Genomic DNA, 21962 nt, shown 5'->3' on the forward strand with positions numbered 1-21962 from the left:
CAAATATTATAATGGAATGAATAGGCTTTAATTTTTCAACATAAAAATAATCAAGTCACTCTGTTTTTCAGTTGCATAGTGCTTTAGCCTTTTCAAAATACTTTCATACACACCTCATTTGACATATACAACTGTTGGAAGTAGACAGACAAGCGGTCCTAGTCATTTTGTAAACAATAAACACTATCACGATTTATATGATAAAAGAGCTTTTAACATAACAGCAGTCAGAACTAGAACCCACACCTCCTGACCAACAAGCCCTGTACTCTTTCAATATCTTTACCGCTGAGTGAAAAAAAATCCTAATATTACCATAAATTAAGAACAATCAATATTTTCATATACAGTAATTAAATATTTTCAAAGCGTCTAAAGGAGTAGCCAACCTCAATACCCCAAGAATAATAGAAAGACCTAATTAAATACTTACTGAGCTTCTCTAGCTCAAGCCGCAAGCTCTGACACTCTCGGGTTTCATTCACAAGTCTCTCCTGACTGTGGGACAGTCTCTTCTCAATCTCAAAGTACTGTTGTTCTACAGATGATTAGAGGACAAAAAGAAAAAATCAAGCACACACATGTACACTGTCAACATTGCTACTTATTTTTAATAACCTTGATTTTAAGATTTAGGACATAATATTGGAACCCACACTCCATATAAGAACGAATCTGAGTAAAGACAAATGTATGGTAAAGGACTTCAACGCAACATTTCCAGTTGACGTATACGTATATGACAAAAGAAAATAAAGCCTGAATGCGGTTTCAACAAATAATTTTTATGTTTACTCCACAAGATTATGAAATTCCTCAAGGCTGGCAACATGTCTTATTTATCATGGTATTTCCCCCACACATCAACTGACTTCTTAGCATAAAGCAACCCCTTCCCCCAAAAAAATTAAATGGAGAAAAAAAATCATTTTGGTTAATAACCGCTTTGTTTTAAAAAGGCTTGTATTAAAATAGCCAAAATAACATCTGAACAGACAAAATTACTAAATTTATGTAAAAATATTTGCTAACTTTCCAAGGGAAGCAACTGATAACATACTGCTCAGCAAAGTATCAGTCACATAGAAGACATTCAATATTTATTGTGCAAATTAACAAATAGAATGCAGGGTACTATATTCAGTGTTGGGATTCAGATAATTTTCAACATCAGTTCTGCTCGACAATTACAACTATTTTCTGTTTTTTTTAAACAAAAACTTACTTAAGGAGTTTCAATCCACTTAGCAAAACCAGTTACAATCCCCACCCCAACCTACCCCCAAAAAACTGGTAAACCAAGACACACAAACGGTTTAATTTTCAACATCAATTCTGTATCGACATTTTACCACTGGTAATTACTATGATCGTAATCTTTCTTAAACGTTGTTCGTCACTATGTCAGCAACTTTCTTATTTGTGGGTTTACTACAGTTATTTGTAAACAGATCTTAATATATTTTCGATCAAACTTCAATTTTTAGAGAGAAGTCAGATATATTAAACATACTGCACGTCTGCTGTGGTTCCAGGGCTGTCTTAGGCACCTACTCGTTTTTTGTGCACATTTAGTTCATCACAGCACCAAAGCGACACAGTCAGAACAAACGCAAGAAGTTATCAATTAGCCAAAGGCCTCTGAACATAGACTACTAGAAAACAGAAAAACTACTGTCCTTCAACGTGCAACAGACAGACAGGCTTAGAAGAGTCAAGAATTGCACACTCTCAGAGACTCAAATCACCACAATGGGTTTGCTGGACAACGTTAGCTTTTCCTAAATGAGACCACTCTAATAACAAAGAAAACGAAACTCCAATGTAGAGTCAGAGTTAAAAAACAAAAAGGTTCTTTCGTATCAAACCGGGAGAGGGGGTAGTTGAGAGAAGGCCTACGGTGCCCACCGAGCCGGGGAAGCGATGCCACCAGGGAAGCTGTGGGCAGAGCGAGCTTGCAAGGGGAGACCAGCCATCGCTGTGGAGTCGGGCCCAGAGAGCAGGGCGGGAAGAGCGCCGCACTTACCGCTCTCCACCTTAAATTTCTCGTGCCGTCCCTTCAGGCCGTCGATCTCGGACTGCTGGTCAGCAAGGAACTTCTCAAGTTTGTTCTGGACGGACTTAGGCAGCTTGTTCAGCTCCGTGCGCTCCAGGACCTGCTGCAACACCGCCGCCATGTCGACTGGGCCGGGCACCGCGGCAGCAGCGGTCGACGCGGCAGAAACAGAAAAGAAAGGCGAAGACCCAGAGGACCCAGAAGCCTGGGCGGCCGCCTCGACCTCCTCACCCGGTGGCTCGCGCGCGCCCGCCCGCCGGAGACTCCCGCGGCGGGACCCTGGGAAATAGAACTCTGTGTTAGCCGCGGCACTAGACGCGCCACAGCGCCCGCGCTCGCAATGCGCGCGCAGCCGCCGGAAGCTGTGCACCCTGGGAATCCGAGTTCAGAGGCAGCCTCTGACCCTGTTCAGCCAGGCCGCTATCCAGCTTTCTCTCACCCTCCTCTCCGCCCAGCTTCAAGCCGCGCAGGCTTCTGGGAAACGTAGTTTTTTCCAATCCCTTCCGTGAGTCCTATGCCGCACCACCCATTTCACTTCCTTCTTTCACCCCCGGCCCCCTACTCTCGCCTGCGCGTGGACCACTCCTCCGCGAGGTGGCGCCACAACGTACTCGTCAACCTACGTTCCTACCCGAAGAGCAAGGCAACCTCACCGTCAAAGCTTCGGGATGCCATGGGTCGTCCTCTTTGGCGGTTTCTAGACACTGAGCCACTAGAGGGCATCGGTCTTGGCAGGGCCAGACAACAGTCACTGGGCTACTGCCACGCTCTCAATGGCGCCCAGAAGGGGGCGGGGTGGCGACCGCAGTAGCTGGCTGAGGTGCTGCTCTGGTAAAAGTTGGAGGGGGGGGGGGTCAGCTTACGTCATCAATCCGCGCCACCTGACTCCAGAGACCCTGGGTTTGGAGTGGGAAGTGAGGTGAGGGAAGTCCGTCGCTTTCTGATGAATTCACTGACTGTGGAATTGGGACTGGAGGGGCACCTGGTCCCTGGAGTCTTATACTTATACGCTAACCCCCTTCTCTGTCAGGGGGTCTGACAGTTCGTCAGATTTGTCTGCCACGTGTGCACAGTCTGAGTACAGGTGAGTCAGCTTGAGGGTGGAATTTGTGTGTGTGTGTGTGTGTGTGTGTGTAATGTGTGCGCTCGGACACAGCTGCCTTTTCAAGGAGGAAAAGAAAAGGAGAGACAGTAAGAAGCATATGGACGGACACTCCTACACAGCACAGATCCCCTTTGGAGACTTGTCTTACCTAGGTGTTTTTGTTTGTTTTGGGTGGTAGGGGTGGGCAACAGTGATTTAACAGAAACGTAAGGAGTTCCGTTTATTTCCAGGAAGAAACCAAGAGGAGTTTGAGTGTTGCTTTTATTTGTATGTTTTAAGGTAACGTTGCGGAAAATGTTGCCTTGTGTCTATATTGTTAAATTGAAAAACTATCGGAGCAGAAATTTTTAAATACATTCTTGAGAACCATTTCTCCTGACACCGTAACAGAACAATTTGTTTCCAGATTGTAATTCGATGGCTTCTAAGCTGAATCTGGGAATTGTTTCATGTTTGATTATTCTTGAAAAGAATTTGGTAAATTCTTTATTGAAAATGAGGCATTCCTAATGTCGTACTCCCACCTTTGAGAATACCAGTAAGGAGCTTCTTTCAGATTTCTTTCCCCTCAGATATTCTGTGTGTGTTAGTCACTCAGTCGTGTCTGACTCTTTGTGACCCAGTGAACTGTAGCCCACCAGGCTTCTCTGTCCATGGGATTCTCCAGGCAAGAATACTGAAGGGGGATGCCATTTCTTTCTGCAGGGGATCTTCCCGACCCAGGGATGGAACCCATGTCTCTGGCTTGGCAGTCAGATTCTTTATCACTGAGCCACCTGGGAAGCCCGTATTATGTCCTAGGCCCACAATATCATCATTATTGATCTACTATTTGGAAAACACCGATGTCCTATACTTGAACTTAGAGAATTCTAAAATTAGGTTTTCAGACCTGCTATCATCCAAATTCTTTATTTTGAAGACTAGCAAACTAGAGTCCAGGAAAGTTGAGTGATTTCAATCAGCTTTGGAACAACTTCTAAAGCTTCTGCTGATATGCAGCATTTCAGGAAAAGTTGACCTGTGTAAGAGAAGATCTGCATTTTTAGTATTACCCTTTATTACAGTATGATTGGCAATGTTTAAAATATTTGAAGGAGCACTAAAGGAAAAAAAAATATCCAGCAGTCAACTCGATTTCATAACCCAAAGATTCTCATCTTCCTATTGCATTCAGTTTCTTACATATTAACATAGCTAGTATATGATACTAGAAAAAGTAACGTGAGAAAATTACATATCATAACCTTGGAGTGACTACCATTGTTATTTCTTGTAAGAATTAAGAATTATTTAGGGCAGAAAGAAAGGAGTAGACTAGCATGAGAAGTAGAAGAGTTTTAATACACAGAGTTGCATAACTTAAGGCGCTAAAGGTGAAAAGCTCCTTAACTTTATAAAGGCACTAATGATTATTAAGAACTAAAGTCTAAGAACTAAAGACTGTTCTAGATTTAGCAAATATATATATGTGCAAATCTGAGAGCTAGGAAGAAATTTAATGCATTTTGAGACAAAACGACGAAAAAAAAAATAGACAATCTAATAGGCCATTTCAAACCAGAACCAATTCTCTGGGGTTTACTTTTAGAATAATGCAAAATCATTGTGACTGGCAGTTTATTTTACTGGTGTTAGATAAGACACCCCAGCACATCTAGAATTGCCTGGGCTTTGTTGCCTCGAATAAGATTGGAATTTCTTTGCAGGTAATGACTGTTACCTATATTCAGAATGTTGCTACTGTGTTTCTTCAGAGTCTCTATGGCTCTTGTTAGGTTTTTGGAATCATGTCTTTTTTTTTTCCTGTGTACATGTGTGTGTGTGTGAATATTAAATGTTACCATATGTTAAATACTTAGAACTATGCCTTAGACGAGTGAAAGCTCTGCATGTTTTTGTTATTATTACTTTGCTTTTGTTTACTTCCATCATTCTAGTTGTATTCTGAGTCACTCAAGGACAGAGACCAAGTATTACTCATCTTTGTGCCATCCCACGTTAGTACAGTTTTTAGCACATAGTAGGTCTGGCACCCCACTCCAGTACTCTTGCCTGGAAAATGCCATGGATGGAGGAATCTGGTAGGCTGCCGTCCATGGGATTGCTAAGAGTCGGACACGACTGAATGACTTCACTTTCACGCATTGGAGAAGGAAATGGCAACCCACTCCAGTGTTCTTGCCTGGAGAATCCCAGGGACGGGGAAGCCTGGTGGGCTGCCGTCTATGGGGTCACAGAGAGTCAGACACGACTGAAGCGACTTAGCAGCAGCAGCAGTAGCAGGTCTCCATAGTGTGCTTCTTGAATGCATACATTTGATTTTCCTTACCTCTCATTGAGCAACTCAGAGATTATCACCTTTTCTGTTTTAGAAACTAACACAGAGAGGCTCAGCAATAAATTACCAAAGATGATACAACCAAGGAGTGGTCGATTTAAATAAGAAACCTGGTGTGTGGCTTACTAGCTTAGTGTTCTCTTTATCTGAGATATGTGAGTGATAGTCGCTCAGTCATGTCAAACTCTTTGCAACCCCATGGACTATAGCCCACAAGGCTCTTCTGTCCATGGAATTCTTCAGGCAAGAATACTGGAGTGGGTTGCCATTTCCTTGTCCATATCTTCTGAGATAGGAGAGTAGGCTTATTGCTCATGTCAATTGTAGTTGATTGGGAGTCATTTCCTGCAACTCTCCGTTGAGAATTAGAATTTTGCAAGAAAGAGTACCCTATTGAGTAAGCAGTCACTGCAAGGTTTGGGATATTGTCAGGTTAGTACAGTTTCTCTATATTACCCCAATGAGAAAAGCCATTGCAAATTCTGGTTTTTGCCTAAACATGCTGTATATTTTTTTCTTGTAATTTAGGAAGTTGAATTAGTTCTTAATAATGGGAAGAACCTACATTGTAGAAGAGGCTGTTGGCCAGTATCTTTCAAACATCAATCTCCAGGGAAAAGCTTTTGTCTCTGGCCTTTTAATTGGACAGGTATGTATCTTTTCTTGTGCATTTATTGATGAAACTAATTTGTTTACTTTAAAATATTCTGTTTAATAGTAAACCCAGTTTAGGTGATGGAGGGATGTAATGAAGAAGAATGTAACCCAGGTTTGCTCAAGTCAGAACACATTCCCTTTTGATAATGTCAAAGTAACTTATAAGGTAAAAATTCCAAAATTAGGATTTTACTGACCAGGTTATTCATATTTCATTGTCTTTTCAAAGTGATTTTTACTCCCCTCTAATCTTTAATTCCAGGTTGTCCAATTCTTTACAAAGTAACTTTTGACAGTTTTATTTTGAGTTTGTCTTATCTCAGACCTGAGGTACAGGTCGTATATTTTATTACGTACCATGGTACCCATTAACTGAATTTTTTTTTTTTAAATATTGATTCAATGGAGAGGGAGAGACGGGATGGGAGAAATTTGGAAATTAGACAAGTTTTATTTTCCTCTTAAGAGTTAAATCTTAAAAAGCAACACAAAGTGGAACAACTGTTTGGAGAATTACTTTAAAAAGCATAAGCACCCACTGATTTTTTATAATTGATGGGAGGAAGTGTTAATCAGCAGAGAGGACTGTTAGCAGTGCGCAGCAGTGAACAGAGGAGAGTCGCACAGGCACTTCCATCTTCACTCTATTTGGGGAGAGTGTACTGTGCTCCAAGGATTGATTTTGAAGCCTAATAACAAATAAAACTCTGTTGGGATGGGTTTCCTCCTAGATATTTTAGCATGATGCTTTAGAACATTCAGGTTGCATAATTAACCTTCCTTGTTCTGACTCTGTGCACATTCCCAAGCTACTTTCTCTTATAATTGGATGTCCTATGTCCAACCCACTCCAGGACTCTTGCCTGGAAAATCCCGTGGATGGAGGAGCCTGGTAGGCTGCAGTCCATGGGGTCGCTAAGAGTTGGACACGACTGAGTGACGTCACTTTCACTTTTCACTTTCATGCATTGGAGAAGGAAATGGCAACCCACTCCAGTGTTCTTGCCTGGAGAATCCCAGGGATGGGGGGAGCCTGGTGGGCTGCCATCTATGGGGTCGCACAGAGTCGGACATGACTGAAGCGACTTAGCAGCAGTAGCGGCAGCAGCATGTTGTCTACTTAGAAAGAATGCACTCTGCAGAGGATTTATGTGCTCACACCCCTTCACAGTATTCTCGTTTTTCAACATCATTCTGATTGAGCTTAGTTAGTGTCAGTGTAGCCCCGAGAGACAGGTCTCATTCGAAGAATTTTCACAAATCTGATTTCTCATAAGACAGTGCAGACCCAGCACTGTTCACCCAGGTACTACCGACTCATGAAGCTTCTCACCTGACAGCCAGATGACCTCTCTGGCTGAAATTCTTTTAGATTCAGGTTACTTAACGTCTATTATGGGATTCTTTTTGTTAGAAACCTTTTATTTAAGGATCTTTACTTCCCTTTATTTTAGAAATTGAAGGAAAGAAAAGTCTTAGAGAAAGATATAATCAGTAAAGGTAAAAGGTCAGGGAGAAATACCTTCTTCCAGACTTGCCTTATTGCAAGTAGGCCATTTCTTAGCAAAACCGGCATCTCACATGTAAGTCGCCCACAGTTTAGGGAGAATTCCACTCTCTCTTCATGCAGCTTTTTCATTCCTGCCAGTATTCTACTTGCTTCTTCTTTCTCTTTTTTCCAGGTTCATCACTGTTCTCTTCTTCCCCTCAAGCTTTCAGGCTTGCCTGTTTCCTATTCTCAGAGTTAGTTTCTTTTTCAAAATCATAGATTTTACGAAAGCAAAGAGTTTTCTTAATCAGTGCCTGCCTATTCCCAGTGTTCATTTCAATGTAACATTCTGAAAATAACTTTTATTGAAATAACATACCTTCAATTTTTTTTCTGTTCCAGGTTAATAGTAACGATTAGGATTTCAGGTCACGTGTGAGGATAACATCATGCTACCTTGTACTTTTACTCTTTCTTTGTAGGAGATTTTCACTATAATGAGACTGAGCTAGTAAATTTCCCCCAGTTTTATCTTTAGATTTCCCACTTTTGGTTAGCATTTAATTGCTGTTAAAACTGAGAAATATCAATCTAATAACACTTTGGTTATCTGTCCTACACCCCCTTTGTTTTTCTGTGGACCACATGAGCAAGTTCCCCACCACCATTGTTTCAATGAAAGTAAGATACACAAGGTCATTTCTGACTTTATTTTCCAGGGATTTTATATTTGTTGAACTACCTAATCTACTGAGATTACTTAGAAAATAAATATAATAGCTAGAAAATTGACCAAGCATGTCATCTTTTAGTTTATATGCAGTTTATGGGACTTTCTTGGTGGTCCAGTGGTTAAGAATCTGCCTGCCAGTGCAAGGGGCAGGGATTTGATCCCTGATTCAGGAAGACCCCACGTGTCACAGAGCAGCTAAGCCTGTGTGCCATAACTGCTGAGCCTGCGCTCCAGAGCTCGTGCTCCACAGTGAGAGAAGCCACTGCATTGAGAAGCCTGTGCACCGCAACTAGAGAAAGCCCATGCACAGCAGGGAAGACCCAGCGCAGTCACAAATAAATAAATGCATTTTTAAAATGCAGTTCTTTCAGTCATCTAGGAAGCCATTTTAAAGGACCACTACATGATTCATATTCATGATGCCAAGTAAATAAGGAGCTGGTATGAAATGTACTGAAAGATAACACGTGAGGGAAATATTGTAGGGCTATCCATCAAAATTGGTTTCCCTGTAGATTCATTCCATTATAATACAGGTATTGACAATTTAAGCTGCTATGAACATTGCTCAATTTTTGCATATCATGAAGACTTTGCATTCCTCGGTGACATTTCCCTCTAGTAAGCTTTTCTAATTTGTTTTTAAGTGTTCCTCACAAAAGGATTATGTGATTCTTGCCACGAGAACACCACCCAAAGAAGAACAGAATGAGAGCCCCAAACATTTCAAAGCCAAATTGGATAACTTGGATGAAGAATGGGCCACAGAACATGCCCACCAGGTCATCATGTTTGTCTCTTTATATAGTTTGTGTTTACTAACAAAATAAAAGTACTTTATTCTCAGGTTACTAGGCTTACGATTTCAGAGTACTCATTCTTAAGTTTTCAAAACTTTAGTATACCAAAAATTAGGAGTATTTTCTGTTGTGTTTTGTTCACAATTATATTTTTTTGTTGTTCATTACTTGTATCTAGTTTTAAAAAAAGCATTTTCTTACTTGGAGTTAAGTAATTCACCCAAGATTAGTATAACAGGTAGTGAAACTGGGATTTGAACCCAGGCAGCATGACTTGAAAACCTTTGATCTTATTATGCTATGCTTTTCCATTGTTGACTTTTATCTGTTGTGTTTTTTAATTTAGCTTATTTCCAATTTTTCTATACTTTAAAATAATACTAGTTATTGATAGTATTGTTGCTGGTCAGATTGTTCTAAAGACTTAAGCTAGGTACTGAGAAAGTAAAATGATGGTTAAAATTTTTTTTAATGTCCTTAGAATTTATATTTTAACTCAAGTGAAAAACATTATTACCAAATGAGATTAAATGGAACAGTATTATAGGAGTATAGAGTAAGGGATGATCAAATATCTATAAATGATTGGATTCAAGCAGCTTCACAGAAGACTCTGAACTGTAAAGATGAATAGGACTTTGCTAGTAGAAGTCACGGAGGACATTGAATGCACAAAGATGTGGATAAGTGACCCAAAGGCATGAAGATTAAAGGTGTGTTAGAATAGCAGGCAACTGGGTATAATTGAAGCATGGTGTATATTAAATAACGTGTTTAGACTTAAGACTCTATGGGGCCAGTTTGTGGATGGTTTGAAGTGTCAGTCATCCTGGGAAGGGAGGAGTTCATTTGGGAGCCAGTAGCTCTGTGGTAGACTTTTAGAGCTCTCTCTTTGGAGGATTGATCTGCCAATAATTGAGAAAGTAATTTCAGTGCCTTGGTACAGTGTAAGTGGAGAGTAGGGAGACTGGAAAGAGAGCAGAAAACATGATTATGGTAATAGTTCAAGAAAAGGTGACATTATCTGGTGACTAGACCCTTCAGCTTCATGAGGACAAGGGTCATGACTCTTTTGTTTATGGCCGTATCCTTAGAGCCAAACATAGTATTCCCATGGTTTATGATGAGAACACCAAAATAAAGGATAAGTGAATGGATGAATAAACAAACTAACGCAGAGGGCTAAACTTCGTTGCCAAAACATTTCAGAGAAAGAGCTAGCATTAAGATGATTAAGTGACCAACTAGACTGGCTGTAAAGAGATTATGAGAGCAGAAGAAGGTTACTGAGACTTTTCCACGGTGTCCGGGAAAGCGGTTTTGCCGTTACGCAAAGAAGAAACAGGTTTGGGGTGGGTGACAGGAAATGATGAGTAAATTCACTTAAAAGTGAGTTGGATTATATCATCCAGTGAACAGTGTTAAAGTAAGGTAAAAATAGAATTAGTTCCTTGTCCATTTAGCTTTAAATCTTCAAACACACATACTTATTTGTCTGCATTTATTTTGGGAGGTAGTATATAGGGTTTTTTTTAATCCATTAAATATTTAATATGATCTTCTAATGAAGTATTAAATATTTAATGGATAAGAAGATCTATATGCATCTATATAAACATAAAATTTATAGGGCAAAGTGTATAGCCTTTTTGTCTCTAGAAAGAAATGGTTAATTTTATTTATTTATTTATGATTTTGAAAAGATATGCAGGTTCCCCATGCTAAATATGAAAATTTCATTCCTTTTGTAGGTCAAGCTTGTGTCTCTATAGCATTTAGAGTTTATGAAATCAGAGGGAGCTATCAGCAAACATGTGCTGTGTGCTTGGTTGTCAGTCGTGTCTGACTCTGCGACTCGGTGGATTGTAGCCCACCAGGTTCCTCTGTCCATGGAATTCTCTAGGCAAGCATGCTGGAGTACGTTGCCATGCCCTCCTCCAGGGGATCTTCCCCACTCAAGGATCAAACCCAGCTCTCCCACATCAGCAGACATAATACAAATATATTGGGAGTTAGATTATGGTATCTAATTTTCTGAAGACTTTGAGTATACATTAAGTACATAAAAGATAACCAAAGCACTCTGACCTCTGAGTTTAGCTGGTAGAAAGCAATACCTGTGGCATGAGGAACTAGCCACAATCAAATGGAAGGAAGATCAGATATTATAAAGGACAAACTGGTAGTACGTGTCAAAATCCTGAAAAACATGTATAACTTTTCAGCCTTATTATCCACTTCAAGAGATTTATTATAAGCAGATAATCCTGTGGACGCAGAAACTTGCTAGGATTTTTAACCATTTATTATTTAAGAGTACAAAAAGGCTGTAAATAATATAAATAACCAATATCAATAAGATTTTTAAAATTGAGGTAAATCTAAACAATAGGAAACAATGGATTTTCAAATTGTACTCCCTCTCTTCAAATCCCAGACTCTGCTGAATATTATAGGAATACAGAGGTAGTTGAGAGTCAAGTTCTTCTATTAAGGAGCTCCCAGATCAAGAAGTAAGGTACACATAACCGTAGTACAGGTTCATGTGATAAGCTCTATGGGAAAACTGCAGTGAAATCCTGTGTGAGCTTGAAGATCAAAGGATCGAGGAAGACAGCTTCCTCAAGCTGACTTTGAGGTGTTCAGTAGAGTTCCGACATGCAGATGTACAAGAGAAAGTCCTTCTAGGCTGAGTGAAAGAGATAGAGTTAGAAAACCTAGTCATATGTGTGGAGAACAGTGAGAAGTTTGTGATTGACACTTTAGTATTTCATGGGAAGTAGTATCAGATGAGGCTCTACGTATCAGATCTGTCAGATTTTAGAGAGTCTAGAATACCAGCCTAAGATAAAATTTGTTTATTTAGCTGATAGTGGAAGTCAGTGAAAAATTTATTAGAGATTTCAGTCTTTGATCTTATGAGAAAGAAGTTCATTTATTGCTGTAACTAAAAGGTGTCATTATTAAATGGTTTTATTTATAAGGTAGTTTTAAGGTAGAAAGTTAAGAATACTCTAGGAAGATTGACACCCCATTCATCTTGGTTATCATCCATTTCTCAATATTTTAACCATTTTTTCAAAGCTCTTACCTCAGTGCTGTGCATATAGTTGGTACTAGGTAGGCATTTACTGATCTAATATTTAGCTTCTCAAACACAGGTTGCATATAATGTCAAATGCTTTTGTCCGCTAATGCTGTATTTCTGTTTTTAGGTATCCAGGATGCTACCAGGGGGACTTTTAGTTCTTGGAGTATTTATTATTACAGCTTTAGAAATGGGAAATGAATTTCAAAATACCCTGCGTAGAGTAAGTCTAAAATATCAAAAATTCTTAAAGTTACATCTTAATTGCTTGTATGTGTTTACAGTGAGTCTCGGCACATTTAGATTAATTCTCTATGATGGGATTATGTTAAAACAGCCTTTTCCACCCAATTGTTTAGTATCTTGAGTGTAATATATGTCAATATATATTTTCAATCAAAGCTATGTATTTTTAAAATATTCCTTATTTTAAAGATAATTTTTTACTATTTTGAAACAATTTATAGAGGGTTAACAATTTTTATTGTGCAATAGCAATATTCTGCTAGAACTCCCATTTAGCTCCAAGTGGTTGCCTTAATGTGAAATTAATGTTTTGTAATTCTTCATCTCTTCAATTCTCTCAGGATCCTGAGAATCAGACATAAAGTAGCAGCAATCAGATACTTTTTCTTTATTTTTGAACAGAGTATCTATCACGAATCACTTACTTTTTGTTTAATTCCTGTGTCAGTCAATTGGGTAAAGTAGTTTACCAGTAAATATAAGGGTCTACGAACTGTTTCCCCTTAAGCCCAAACCTAAAGCAAGCTCTGGGCAGCCAGCTTGCATCTTTTTTAGTACTCAAGATCCAGATAAGGGGACTTCCCTGAGGTCAAGTGGTTAAGAGTCCATCTTCCAGTGCAGAGGATGCAAGTTCAATACCTGGTTGGGGAACTAAGATCCCACAGGCTGCAGGGCAACTAAGACCCAAAGCAACCAAATAAATATTTTTTAAAAATTCAGGTAAGCCTTCACAAATTTATTTTCCACCTCAAGAAAGAAGGGGCCCTCATTATCTTGAGAAGTGCAAAACCCACCAGAATCACCAAAACCCTTTCTCTAGTAAAAAGCGTACAGCTCAGAATGCAGATGCTTCAGATTCTTCCAGTTTTGTAACTTTCTCTCACGTCAGATATCCCACCTTCAAACCTTTGATATTTGTACCTATGGGAGTAAAGGAAGAAGGGGATGATAATCCCCCCTCCCCCGGCAAGTTATTCAGCCTTGTACCATTTTTACCATTTTAAATAAGTGTACCTCTTTCACAGTTGTTCATCCTGTTTGGCATTTTGAAATGTAACCTATGTCCACATGTATTTAACAGCATCCGCTGTGCATCATTTTGTGGTTTGTGTTGGATTGAATGGCTCAGTGCTAGAGAGAAACAGATCCTCCTTCCTCTTGCTTTCTGCATCTCTTGTTTCTAAGAAGCATATAAGATTTTAGAAATGCTCTGTTTCATAAACTGTAGCCTTTTAGTTTCTTTCTTTCCATTGGCCTGCATTGAGGATATGATATGAAGTAAGCTTGTAAAACTTGTCACAGTCTCCCATAAGGTCATTGCAGAGAGCTTTGTTCATTGTATTACATAATACTGTCTTTGAAGAAATTTCTCTTGATAGCATTATCAAGAAAGTCGTGCCTATTCTTATCAACTGTTTAGCTTATGGACCATGTGAATTAGGGAACAGATTAGGTTTCTTTGTGCACAGTATTTTTAGAAAGCTTAGAGCTAAATTTATGAACCCTCTCCCCATATCAGGTATGCATTTTTATCTTTCTTACCTGTGGCATAGATTTATGTCATTGTTTCTGATTTTCTCAGTTATAATTTGTATTACTGTATTTTATGTACCCTTGTATATTGCCTTACATCTTTTGTGACATTTAAATAAGAAATGCCAAATGGGTAACATGCTCCATTTTTTTAGGCTAAAAATCATTTGTCATTTCTCATTCTAATTAAATAAAATCTTTATACTTCATTTAAATGTTGCGTGGGTACTAAGTCATGCGTACTAAGTCACTTCAATCATGTCTGACTCTTTGTGACCCTGTGGACTGTAGCCCACCAGGCTCCTCTGTCCAGGGGATTCTCCAGGCAAGAATGCTGGAGTGGTTGCCATGCCCTCCCCCAGCGATCTTCCTGACCTAGGGATCGAACCCATGTCTCTTACATCTCCTGCTTGGCAGGCAGGTTCTTTACCGTCACCACCACCTGGGAAGCTCAGTTATCCCAAATTGGGTTCAGTTGATCATTAATGACAGTGAATTATGTTTTTTTATTTAATACCCAATTTTTATTTATCTCTAAAAATGGAATTCAAATTATTAATAATCAGTTGCACTCTTTCTTTTGAAAGAAAGAAAATTTAATGATAGGATCATGGAATTTTAAAGCTAGATGGGACATTAGGATTATTGTCTTTTTCTTCACTCTCCATTTTTCTTTTATTTTGCGTTCAATTGTGTTTTCCTCTTTTTCAGCTAGTATTTGCTGTGGAAAAATCTGTGAATAAAAAGAGACTGTGGAATTTCACAGAAGAGGAGGTCTCAGAACGAGTGATACTTCACTTTTGCTCTTCTACAAAAAAGTATCTTTTATTTAGGTGTTCGTGTTTTAAAGTATATGATACCAATATAATGTTCCTGCAACTTTTTTACCCGAATGTTTATTTAAATCACCTATAAGTTTTCTGTAAATAACACTCAAATAGGACTGCCAGTAAGAATAGTGTTAATGGTTGTTAATCATGTCTCATGTTGTAAGGAGTTTGAGAGAGGAGGCAGGGACTAGACCTTCTGAATTCTTCACCAGCTGCCTAACCCTGTACATTAAAGTACACTAGGTCCCCTACAGAGGGGGATAGCTTGGGCAAGGTAGTGCTTTTCTATTGTTTACCTCCAGTTCCTATAGTTAAAATGTTCAACTCAAAGCACACTTACACTGAGCTGCAAATGTTTGTTTCTTTGGCCAAGGTCAGGTGACTCTAGAAGCCAGCTATAGGGCCTTCTTAGCTTCTTTCCTCTACACGTTAGCAGGGCAGGTACCTCCCAAGCATGAGGCCATCTTGCCGAGGGAGTGAAGTTATGTAAGGGTCTGGTAAATTGGGACCTGCCAAAGAGAAGATTCAAATAAGTGGTCATTCCTGCAGAAGCTGAGCTCTTAACTCCGTTGATATTTAACTAGAATGTTTCCTGTACAGACCCTTTGACCCAGTAAACGTTCCCAGGCTTGACTCCATTCAAAACAGCACTCCCAGTTTGTTAAAAAGGGTGTGTATATGAGGACTGTTTTGTAAGAGTTATCATTCTATTCACTGGGATGAGCAGGATTTATAAACAGTAGGAAACAAAGTATCAGAAGTATTATAGTCAAAGGAATTTATATATATAAAAGTATATGTATTTGCACAAACACATGTATGCATATACATGTGTGTGTGTATCCCTATCTTTAAGTATCATACCATGAAGTGGTATGATTTTGTAAAAATTTGGATGCATATACTTTGTTTTTATTTTTTGATGGGTTTTTTTTTTTATTATTAAGAATTGCTTTTTTATTTTTACTTTTTTGGTTATTTCTGTCCTTAATTAGTAAAGAATATTTTGTCGAACTTATGATATTCATGATCCAAAGGTAAGAAAAATTTCTCTTTACAAAGACTTTTCTGTGTTGCAGACTATTTTTAAATGAAAATCAAATTTCCATTTTAATAATTCTCAATGCTGTCTCTTCTTATTGATGTCCACAACCACCTGTAGTTTTTTATTTTGAAATATGCTTAATTTCTTTGCAGACAAGGAAAATTTATGTTTTGTTTTATTGTTAGAATATTTTTTAATTAAGCTCTCCTTATCTTGTTTATGGGCCCAGTATTATATTTGAGAGGCTAGTAGTAAGAGTGTCTAGGCTTGTGGGAGCCGCAGTGCCTAGTAAACAAACTGTCTATACTCAGAGGAATCCAAACTAATCCTTTGCTAAGGTGTTGAAAAAACAGAGTGAAAAGTAGCTGCAGTATTTTGTTAGAAGGAATAGGACAGAAGGGAAAACGTCTGGCACGTCCTAGTTGCCAGTGATCACTGAGTGAATCACCTCAGTGATTATTGATGCCACATCAGAAGCTTCAGAATTGACTGGTGAAGCTGCAAATGAGAACTACTGGACCAGAAGACTTGCCAGAATTTTAAACCAGCCTTTCACTGGGGAAGGGAGTTGCCAGGATTGCCTGGGATGTGCTGAAGAATACCAAACTTTTAATGCATGCTTTACTTTTATTTAGTTCTAACCTATTGCTCTTTGATGAAGGAATTTGGCCAAATATGTTGGATAACAGCTTGTATGAATTACTAGGCTGTACATTTTATGATGTTTTATTGCTCTGTGTGTTTTACCTTAATCACGTATTTTATGTTTTCTTCCCCTTTGCTAAAGAGTTCTGCAAAACCGGCAGATTGGAAGTATCAAAATGGACTATCAGCTTCATGGCTTTCCTTAGAGTGTACGGTTTATGTTAATATTCACGTCCCGCTGTCTACTACTTCTGTCAGCTATACTCTGGAGAAAAATACAAAGGTATCAGAATAAAATGAATTTTCGTTAGTGATTGCTGAATAGATGATCTACCTTTATTCTGGTTGTCTATGCTGTTCATTTTATAATTTTGAAATTGCATTCTAATTATAATAATATTGTTTCAGGTAGCTAATTTGTTAGTCCAGCCCGATTAGAAATTTAGACATGGCACAATGTCATCATACTATCGTATTTAGCATAATAATAAGTGCTTCATGAATATTTGTTAATTAACATTAATATGTACATTGTCTTGAAGAAGGAAATGGCAACCCACTCCAGTATTCTTTCCTAGGAAATTCCATGGACAAAGTCTGAACCTGGTGGGCAATAGTCCATGGGGTCGCAAAGTTGGACATGACTTAGCAACTGAGTACATGTACATTGTAAAATACAACTATGTAAGAAGATACACTGTTTGATCTTGTTTGTTTTCATCTTTAGTTTTTTTAAAAAATTTTTTTATTGAAATATAGTTGATTTATAGTGTGTTGATTTCTACTGTGGCATCACTGATGCAATAGACATGAATTTGGGCATACTTCGGGAGATGGTATGGGACAGGGAGGCCTGGCGTGCTGCAGTCCATGGGGTTGCAAAGAATCAGACATGACTATGTGACTGAACAACAATTTCTACTGTACATCAAAGTGATTCAGTTATACATGTGAATATATTCTTTTTCCCATTCTTTTCCATTATGATCTGTCATAGGATATTGCGTATAGATTGAAAGTTAAGGATTAGCAGATGCAAATTTTTATAAATAGAATGGACAAAAACAAGGGCCTACTGTATAGCACAAGGAACTATCTTCTTCTTTAGTTTTGTTTTCCATATTCCTGTTATGTTTTGTAATTCTGTACCATTCTTTTGTTTATAGTTTTTTGTCTTCTTTTTTCCTGTTGAAGGAGGTAAATGGAGCTTGCTTATTGTTTCCTCTTTAATACTGTTTTATATATTTGTTTGAGGCTCTTTCTCTTCTCTTACTTTTTTTAACAGAAATTACTGAATTTTATTTGACTGTGGCTATTAAGCCACCTAAGTCTGTGATATGTATGTTAGTTCGGGAAAAAGATTAGAAAAACTTTTATTTAATATGGGTAAGGTACCAAAAATTGGGGATATACTTTTTTGTTGTTCATGGTACCGAATTTAAATGCCACATTATTGAAACTTAGGGATATTTATCATTAATATTTTAGAGTACTAGGTGGGAAAAAGTAGACTCGAAGGAGTTTAACTGAGATGGCATTATAACTGAAAGATGTCCATGTTGTGTTTCTTTTAAGAATGGACTTGCACGTTGGGCCAAGCAGATAGAAAATGGTATTTATTTGATTAATGGGCAAGTTAAAGATGAAGATAGCGACCTTTTAGAAGGACAGGTGAGTCAAGAGAAAATCATCTTATGAAATTATTTGTGCTTAAGGAAAAATAAAAGATTACTTATCTTTGGTTATTTGGGCCTTACCTTCATGAAAACAATTTTTATCTACTTATTTCTAAGGTCTTTGAATCTAACGGGAAAATGATTGTCTGAGAAAATGATAGGAGATTATTTCTGAAATCATAGGAATTTTGAAACCTGCAGGAGAGGTTGTCATCTAAATTTTATCTGATTTCTACTTTGCAATCTGCTTATTTAGAACTAAAGTCATATGTTCTGCCCTGATAACGGTTTACATACTAAGTTTGGCCATTTTATAGGGGGTCTCTATGGGGGTTCTTCTAAAACATCTTTGGTCTGAAGAGGAACTTTGGTGATTTCTCCCTTTGGAGCAGGGCTCAGTGAGCTTAATGTAAAAAACCAAGTAGTAAATATTTTAGACTTTGTAGGCCATGTGTTCTCTCTTATAGCTAGCTATGCGGCCCTTCTGTTGTAGCATGAAAGTGGCCGCAGACAGTATGTACATGAACAATTTTGGTTGTGTTCCAGCAAAATTTTATTTACAAAGACTAGAGGCAGTTTGGATTTGATCCATAGGCATATTTGTGAATCCTTGCTTTAGAGGAATAAAAGTAGGAGATGAATGGTTTTTAAGAGTATGCATTAAATTTGTAGAATATAGAATATACACAATAATGCACCTATAGAAAAGACTAACGTAAAACAAATAGTAAGACTGTTTTCCCCTCTCAGTGTTTGTTGAATAGCTCCTAAATTATTTTTTATGTTCCACTCCAATCTCAACAGTCTAATTTTTTAATTTCTGTGTCATTTCAGAAAAAATCTTCTAGAGGAAATACTCAAGCAGCTAACCATTCATTTGATATTAGAGTGCTAACACAGTTGGTAAATACTTTAAAATACTCCTTATCTAAAATTAAAATGCAGTATTTCTTAGCATAAGCTTAATGAAATTTTTTTTTTTAATGTTTATTTATTTTTTGGCTGTGCTGGGTCTTTGTTCTTGCTGCCTGGGCTTTTCTCTAGCTGCGGTGAGCGGGGGCTACTCTCTAGTTGCGTGCACAAAATTCTCGTTGCAGTAGCTTTCCTTGAGTGGAGCACAGGCTCTAGGGCGCACGGGCCTCAGTAGTTGCGGCACATGGGCTCTAGAGCACAGACTCAGTAGTTGTGGTCCATGGGCCTAGTTGCCCCGTGGCACATGGCATCTTCCCGGATCAGGGATCCAACCTGTGTCTCATGCACTGGCAGGTAGATTCTTTACCACTGAGCCACCAGGGAAGCCCCGTTTCTCTTTTTATGCTTGTGATTAGAGAGCCAAAAAATTTTTGAGATGTAAAAGAGACTGTAAAAAATGTTCTGTTCAAAGAAAGTTATTTCCAAGAATTTATTCCCAAGTTATTTATTGTAATCTGTGCGAGTCTATTGCTTCAAGACTGTTAAAATTTTGACAACATGTAGCTAGCAGTTAGGAAAAAAATGTATATATGGGTATGTATATATACATATATATGTGTGTGTAATATTTTGTATGGTAAGTTTTGTGAGCAAAGTTTTAATTTACTTAACTTAAAAGATGTGTGCAGTGATGTGCGAAGAGTTGTTACATACCTAATTTGAAGCAAATCTATATCTCTGATTTGGTAAAAATCACACAATATTAGCAAGGTTTCTATTTTTATATTGTTGCTTTACTTTATACATGTCTTCTCAGAAATTTAAATTTGGATAATTATTCTTAAAAATATGTATATGTTTGATTTTAGTCCTGCTTGAAATTATCCTCAAAGCTAGATAGCATGTATAGTACATCCATGATTTTAGAAAACTTTTCATTTCAATATTATACTGAAAATGTTGAAACGGGGAAATGCTACCAGGACTTGTATTTTTTTTTTAAGTTAATAAAATAGACTTAAAAGCCATTTGTCACAGGAGGGTGCTTTCATTGCTGCTTTTTTTCTTTGTGTTTAGCAATAGAGCATTACTAAATTGTCAGACTTATGCCACTAAACATTTCTCAATTTCTCTTCTCAGGACCTTAAAAGTAATTTTAGTCTTTAGTTTTCCTCCTCCTCTTTCGTTTTAGAAGTGTTCTTTAAGTTTATTCCGCTACCTGTATGCATTTTACTAGTTATACTTTCATGACCTCTTTGTTTATTAAACAATTCAGTTAAAATTTTTTCAGTTATAAAATTGCAGTTAAAAATGTCTGGAGAGTGGGAATATAGAGAGAAGAGTAGAAGATAATATCATGAGATAATTTATTATATATTAATATAATAAGTAGTCAGTAAGTATTTGAGGCCACTTTTCTCCCAGGCACCCTCTATCAAGTTTTGTTGATTTCTTTCTTTGCTGCATAGCTCATGCTTTATTTTACGGTCCCATTGCCATTAGCCTTACAACCTAATTGTTTTACCTAATTCATCACAAGGAACTTAGTCTCTCTCTTTCCGTTTATTCTTATCCAAAGTGATTCATTCTCTGAATCCTGATACCTTTGTTTGTATATTTCCTGGGATATCTTTCATATTTCTGATCTGTCCTGTGTATTACCTCAGATTATCCTTTCAGAATCACAATTTGCATTCATTCACTGTCCATTTACCTATTAGTTTTTTTTTTTCCATTAAATATTAAGTGTGTATAAGGGGCAGACACTGACTGTGTTACTCCCCTTGTGTAAAATTCCTTAATTACTCTCTTTGTGCTAGTTTGAATTCTAATTCAAGGCTTTTTGTGGCCTCAGCATGCCTTTTCATTATTTTCTAACTTAACTATTTTAGGTGTGCACTTTCCATTCCTTTAAAATTCTGTGCATTTCTCAAGTCATTTGTCTTATCAGTGCCATTTTTTCCTTTATTATCCAGACTGTCAAAGTCCTACCTGTACATTAAGATGTAGCCAAAATGTTACCATTTTCATAAGGTTTCATTTGGTTACCATAACCAAAGGGATTTTTTCTTTTCCAAAATATAATATCAGCATTACAGAAGTTCCTCCACTTATGAATAGCTTAGATTTTCAAAGTCTGCTAGCTGGTTTGTTCTGAAGTCCAAAGAAACCAAGATGGGTTGACATTTATAGAACCCAAATACATTTCTATCAAAAAGGAGTAAATCAAGTCCTTTTATCTTTTAAAAAGTCTTCTCCTTGATATATGTATGTGTAGTCTTTTATATTTACAGTCTAGTGCATTTTGGAAAATAATGTTCTAATTTATACATATATATATATGTTTCAACTATGTCAATATAATATGTACTGTAAATTAGATATTAAATATGTAAAATGGGCTGTTATTCTACAGTAGAGTTATGTTTAGTGGATAAGGGGAGCTCATTACTCTTCCTCCACTCCATTTATTGATATATCAGTGATCTCTAGAAGTATCATAGGAGACTTATTCCAAAGAGCATCAGCATTGTCACCCTGTTGCTTCATTTGATAGTTTTGAGCGACTGGGAACCTTCTGAACTGTTTGGCCTGTGACAGATTTTTGACCAAGACCTTGACTGTTTTTAGGTTTAAATTCTTTAATAAAACATTAGCCTTTGCCTGAGTTACATTAGAGTCACCAGCACATGGTCAGTTAGCACTGGTTAAGTTGCATGAGTTGTCTTTTTTCTTCAGAATTGACTCTATTGTGGTTTTTTAAAAAAATTATTTATTTACTCATTTTTGGCCGCGCTTGGATCTT

The 21962-nt window shown here is 37.7% G+C and overlaps 2 protein-coding genes across 2 annotated transcripts in view; one reads left to right on the forward strand and one right to left on the reverse strand.

The window, feature by feature from the left end:
• Positions 1-2381, reverse strand: part of TPR (translocated promoter region, nuclear basket protein) — a 59149-nt gene extending 56768 nt beyond the window's left edge. Inside the window, exons 1-2 of the mRNA XM_065936212.1 lie at positions 2027-2381; positions 434-538 (exon numbers count right to left, since the gene is read on the reverse strand). Coding sequence (XP_065792284.1) covers positions 434-538; positions 2027-2177 — 256 coding nt within the window. The 5' untranslated portion in view covers positions 2178-2381. The remainder of the gene's footprint in view (positions 1-433; positions 539-2026) is intronic.
• A 570-nt stretch (positions 2382-2951) lies between these two features.
• The window catches only part of ODR4 (odr-4 GPCR localization factor homolog), a 38954-nt gene continuing 19943 nt past the window's right edge, over positions 2952-21962 (forward strand). Inside the window, exons 1-9 of the mRNA XM_065936214.1 lie at positions 2952-3140; positions 6031-6151; positions 9029-9163; positions 12397-12492; positions 14760-14866; positions 15879-15915; positions 16711-16851; positions 18144-18239; positions 19079-19147. Of these exons, the coding sequence (XP_065792286.1) occupies positions 6053-6151; positions 9029-9163; positions 12397-12492; positions 14760-14866; positions 15879-15915; positions 16711-16851; positions 18144-18239; positions 19079-19147 (780 nt within the window). The 5' untranslated portion in view covers positions 2952-3140; positions 6031-6052. The remainder of the gene's footprint in view (positions 3141-6030; positions 6152-9028; positions 9164-12396; positions 12493-14759; positions 14867-15878; positions 15916-16710; positions 16852-18143; positions 18240-19078; positions 19148-21962) is intronic.

The sequence above is a fragment of the Muntiacus reevesi genome, chromosome 5, assembly GCF_963930625.1.
Source record: "Muntiacus reevesi chromosome 5, mMunRee1.1, whole genome shotgun sequence".
Classification (NCBI taxonomy): Eukaryota; Metazoa; Chordata; class Mammalia; order Artiodactyla; family Cervidae; genus Muntiacus; species Muntiacus reevesi.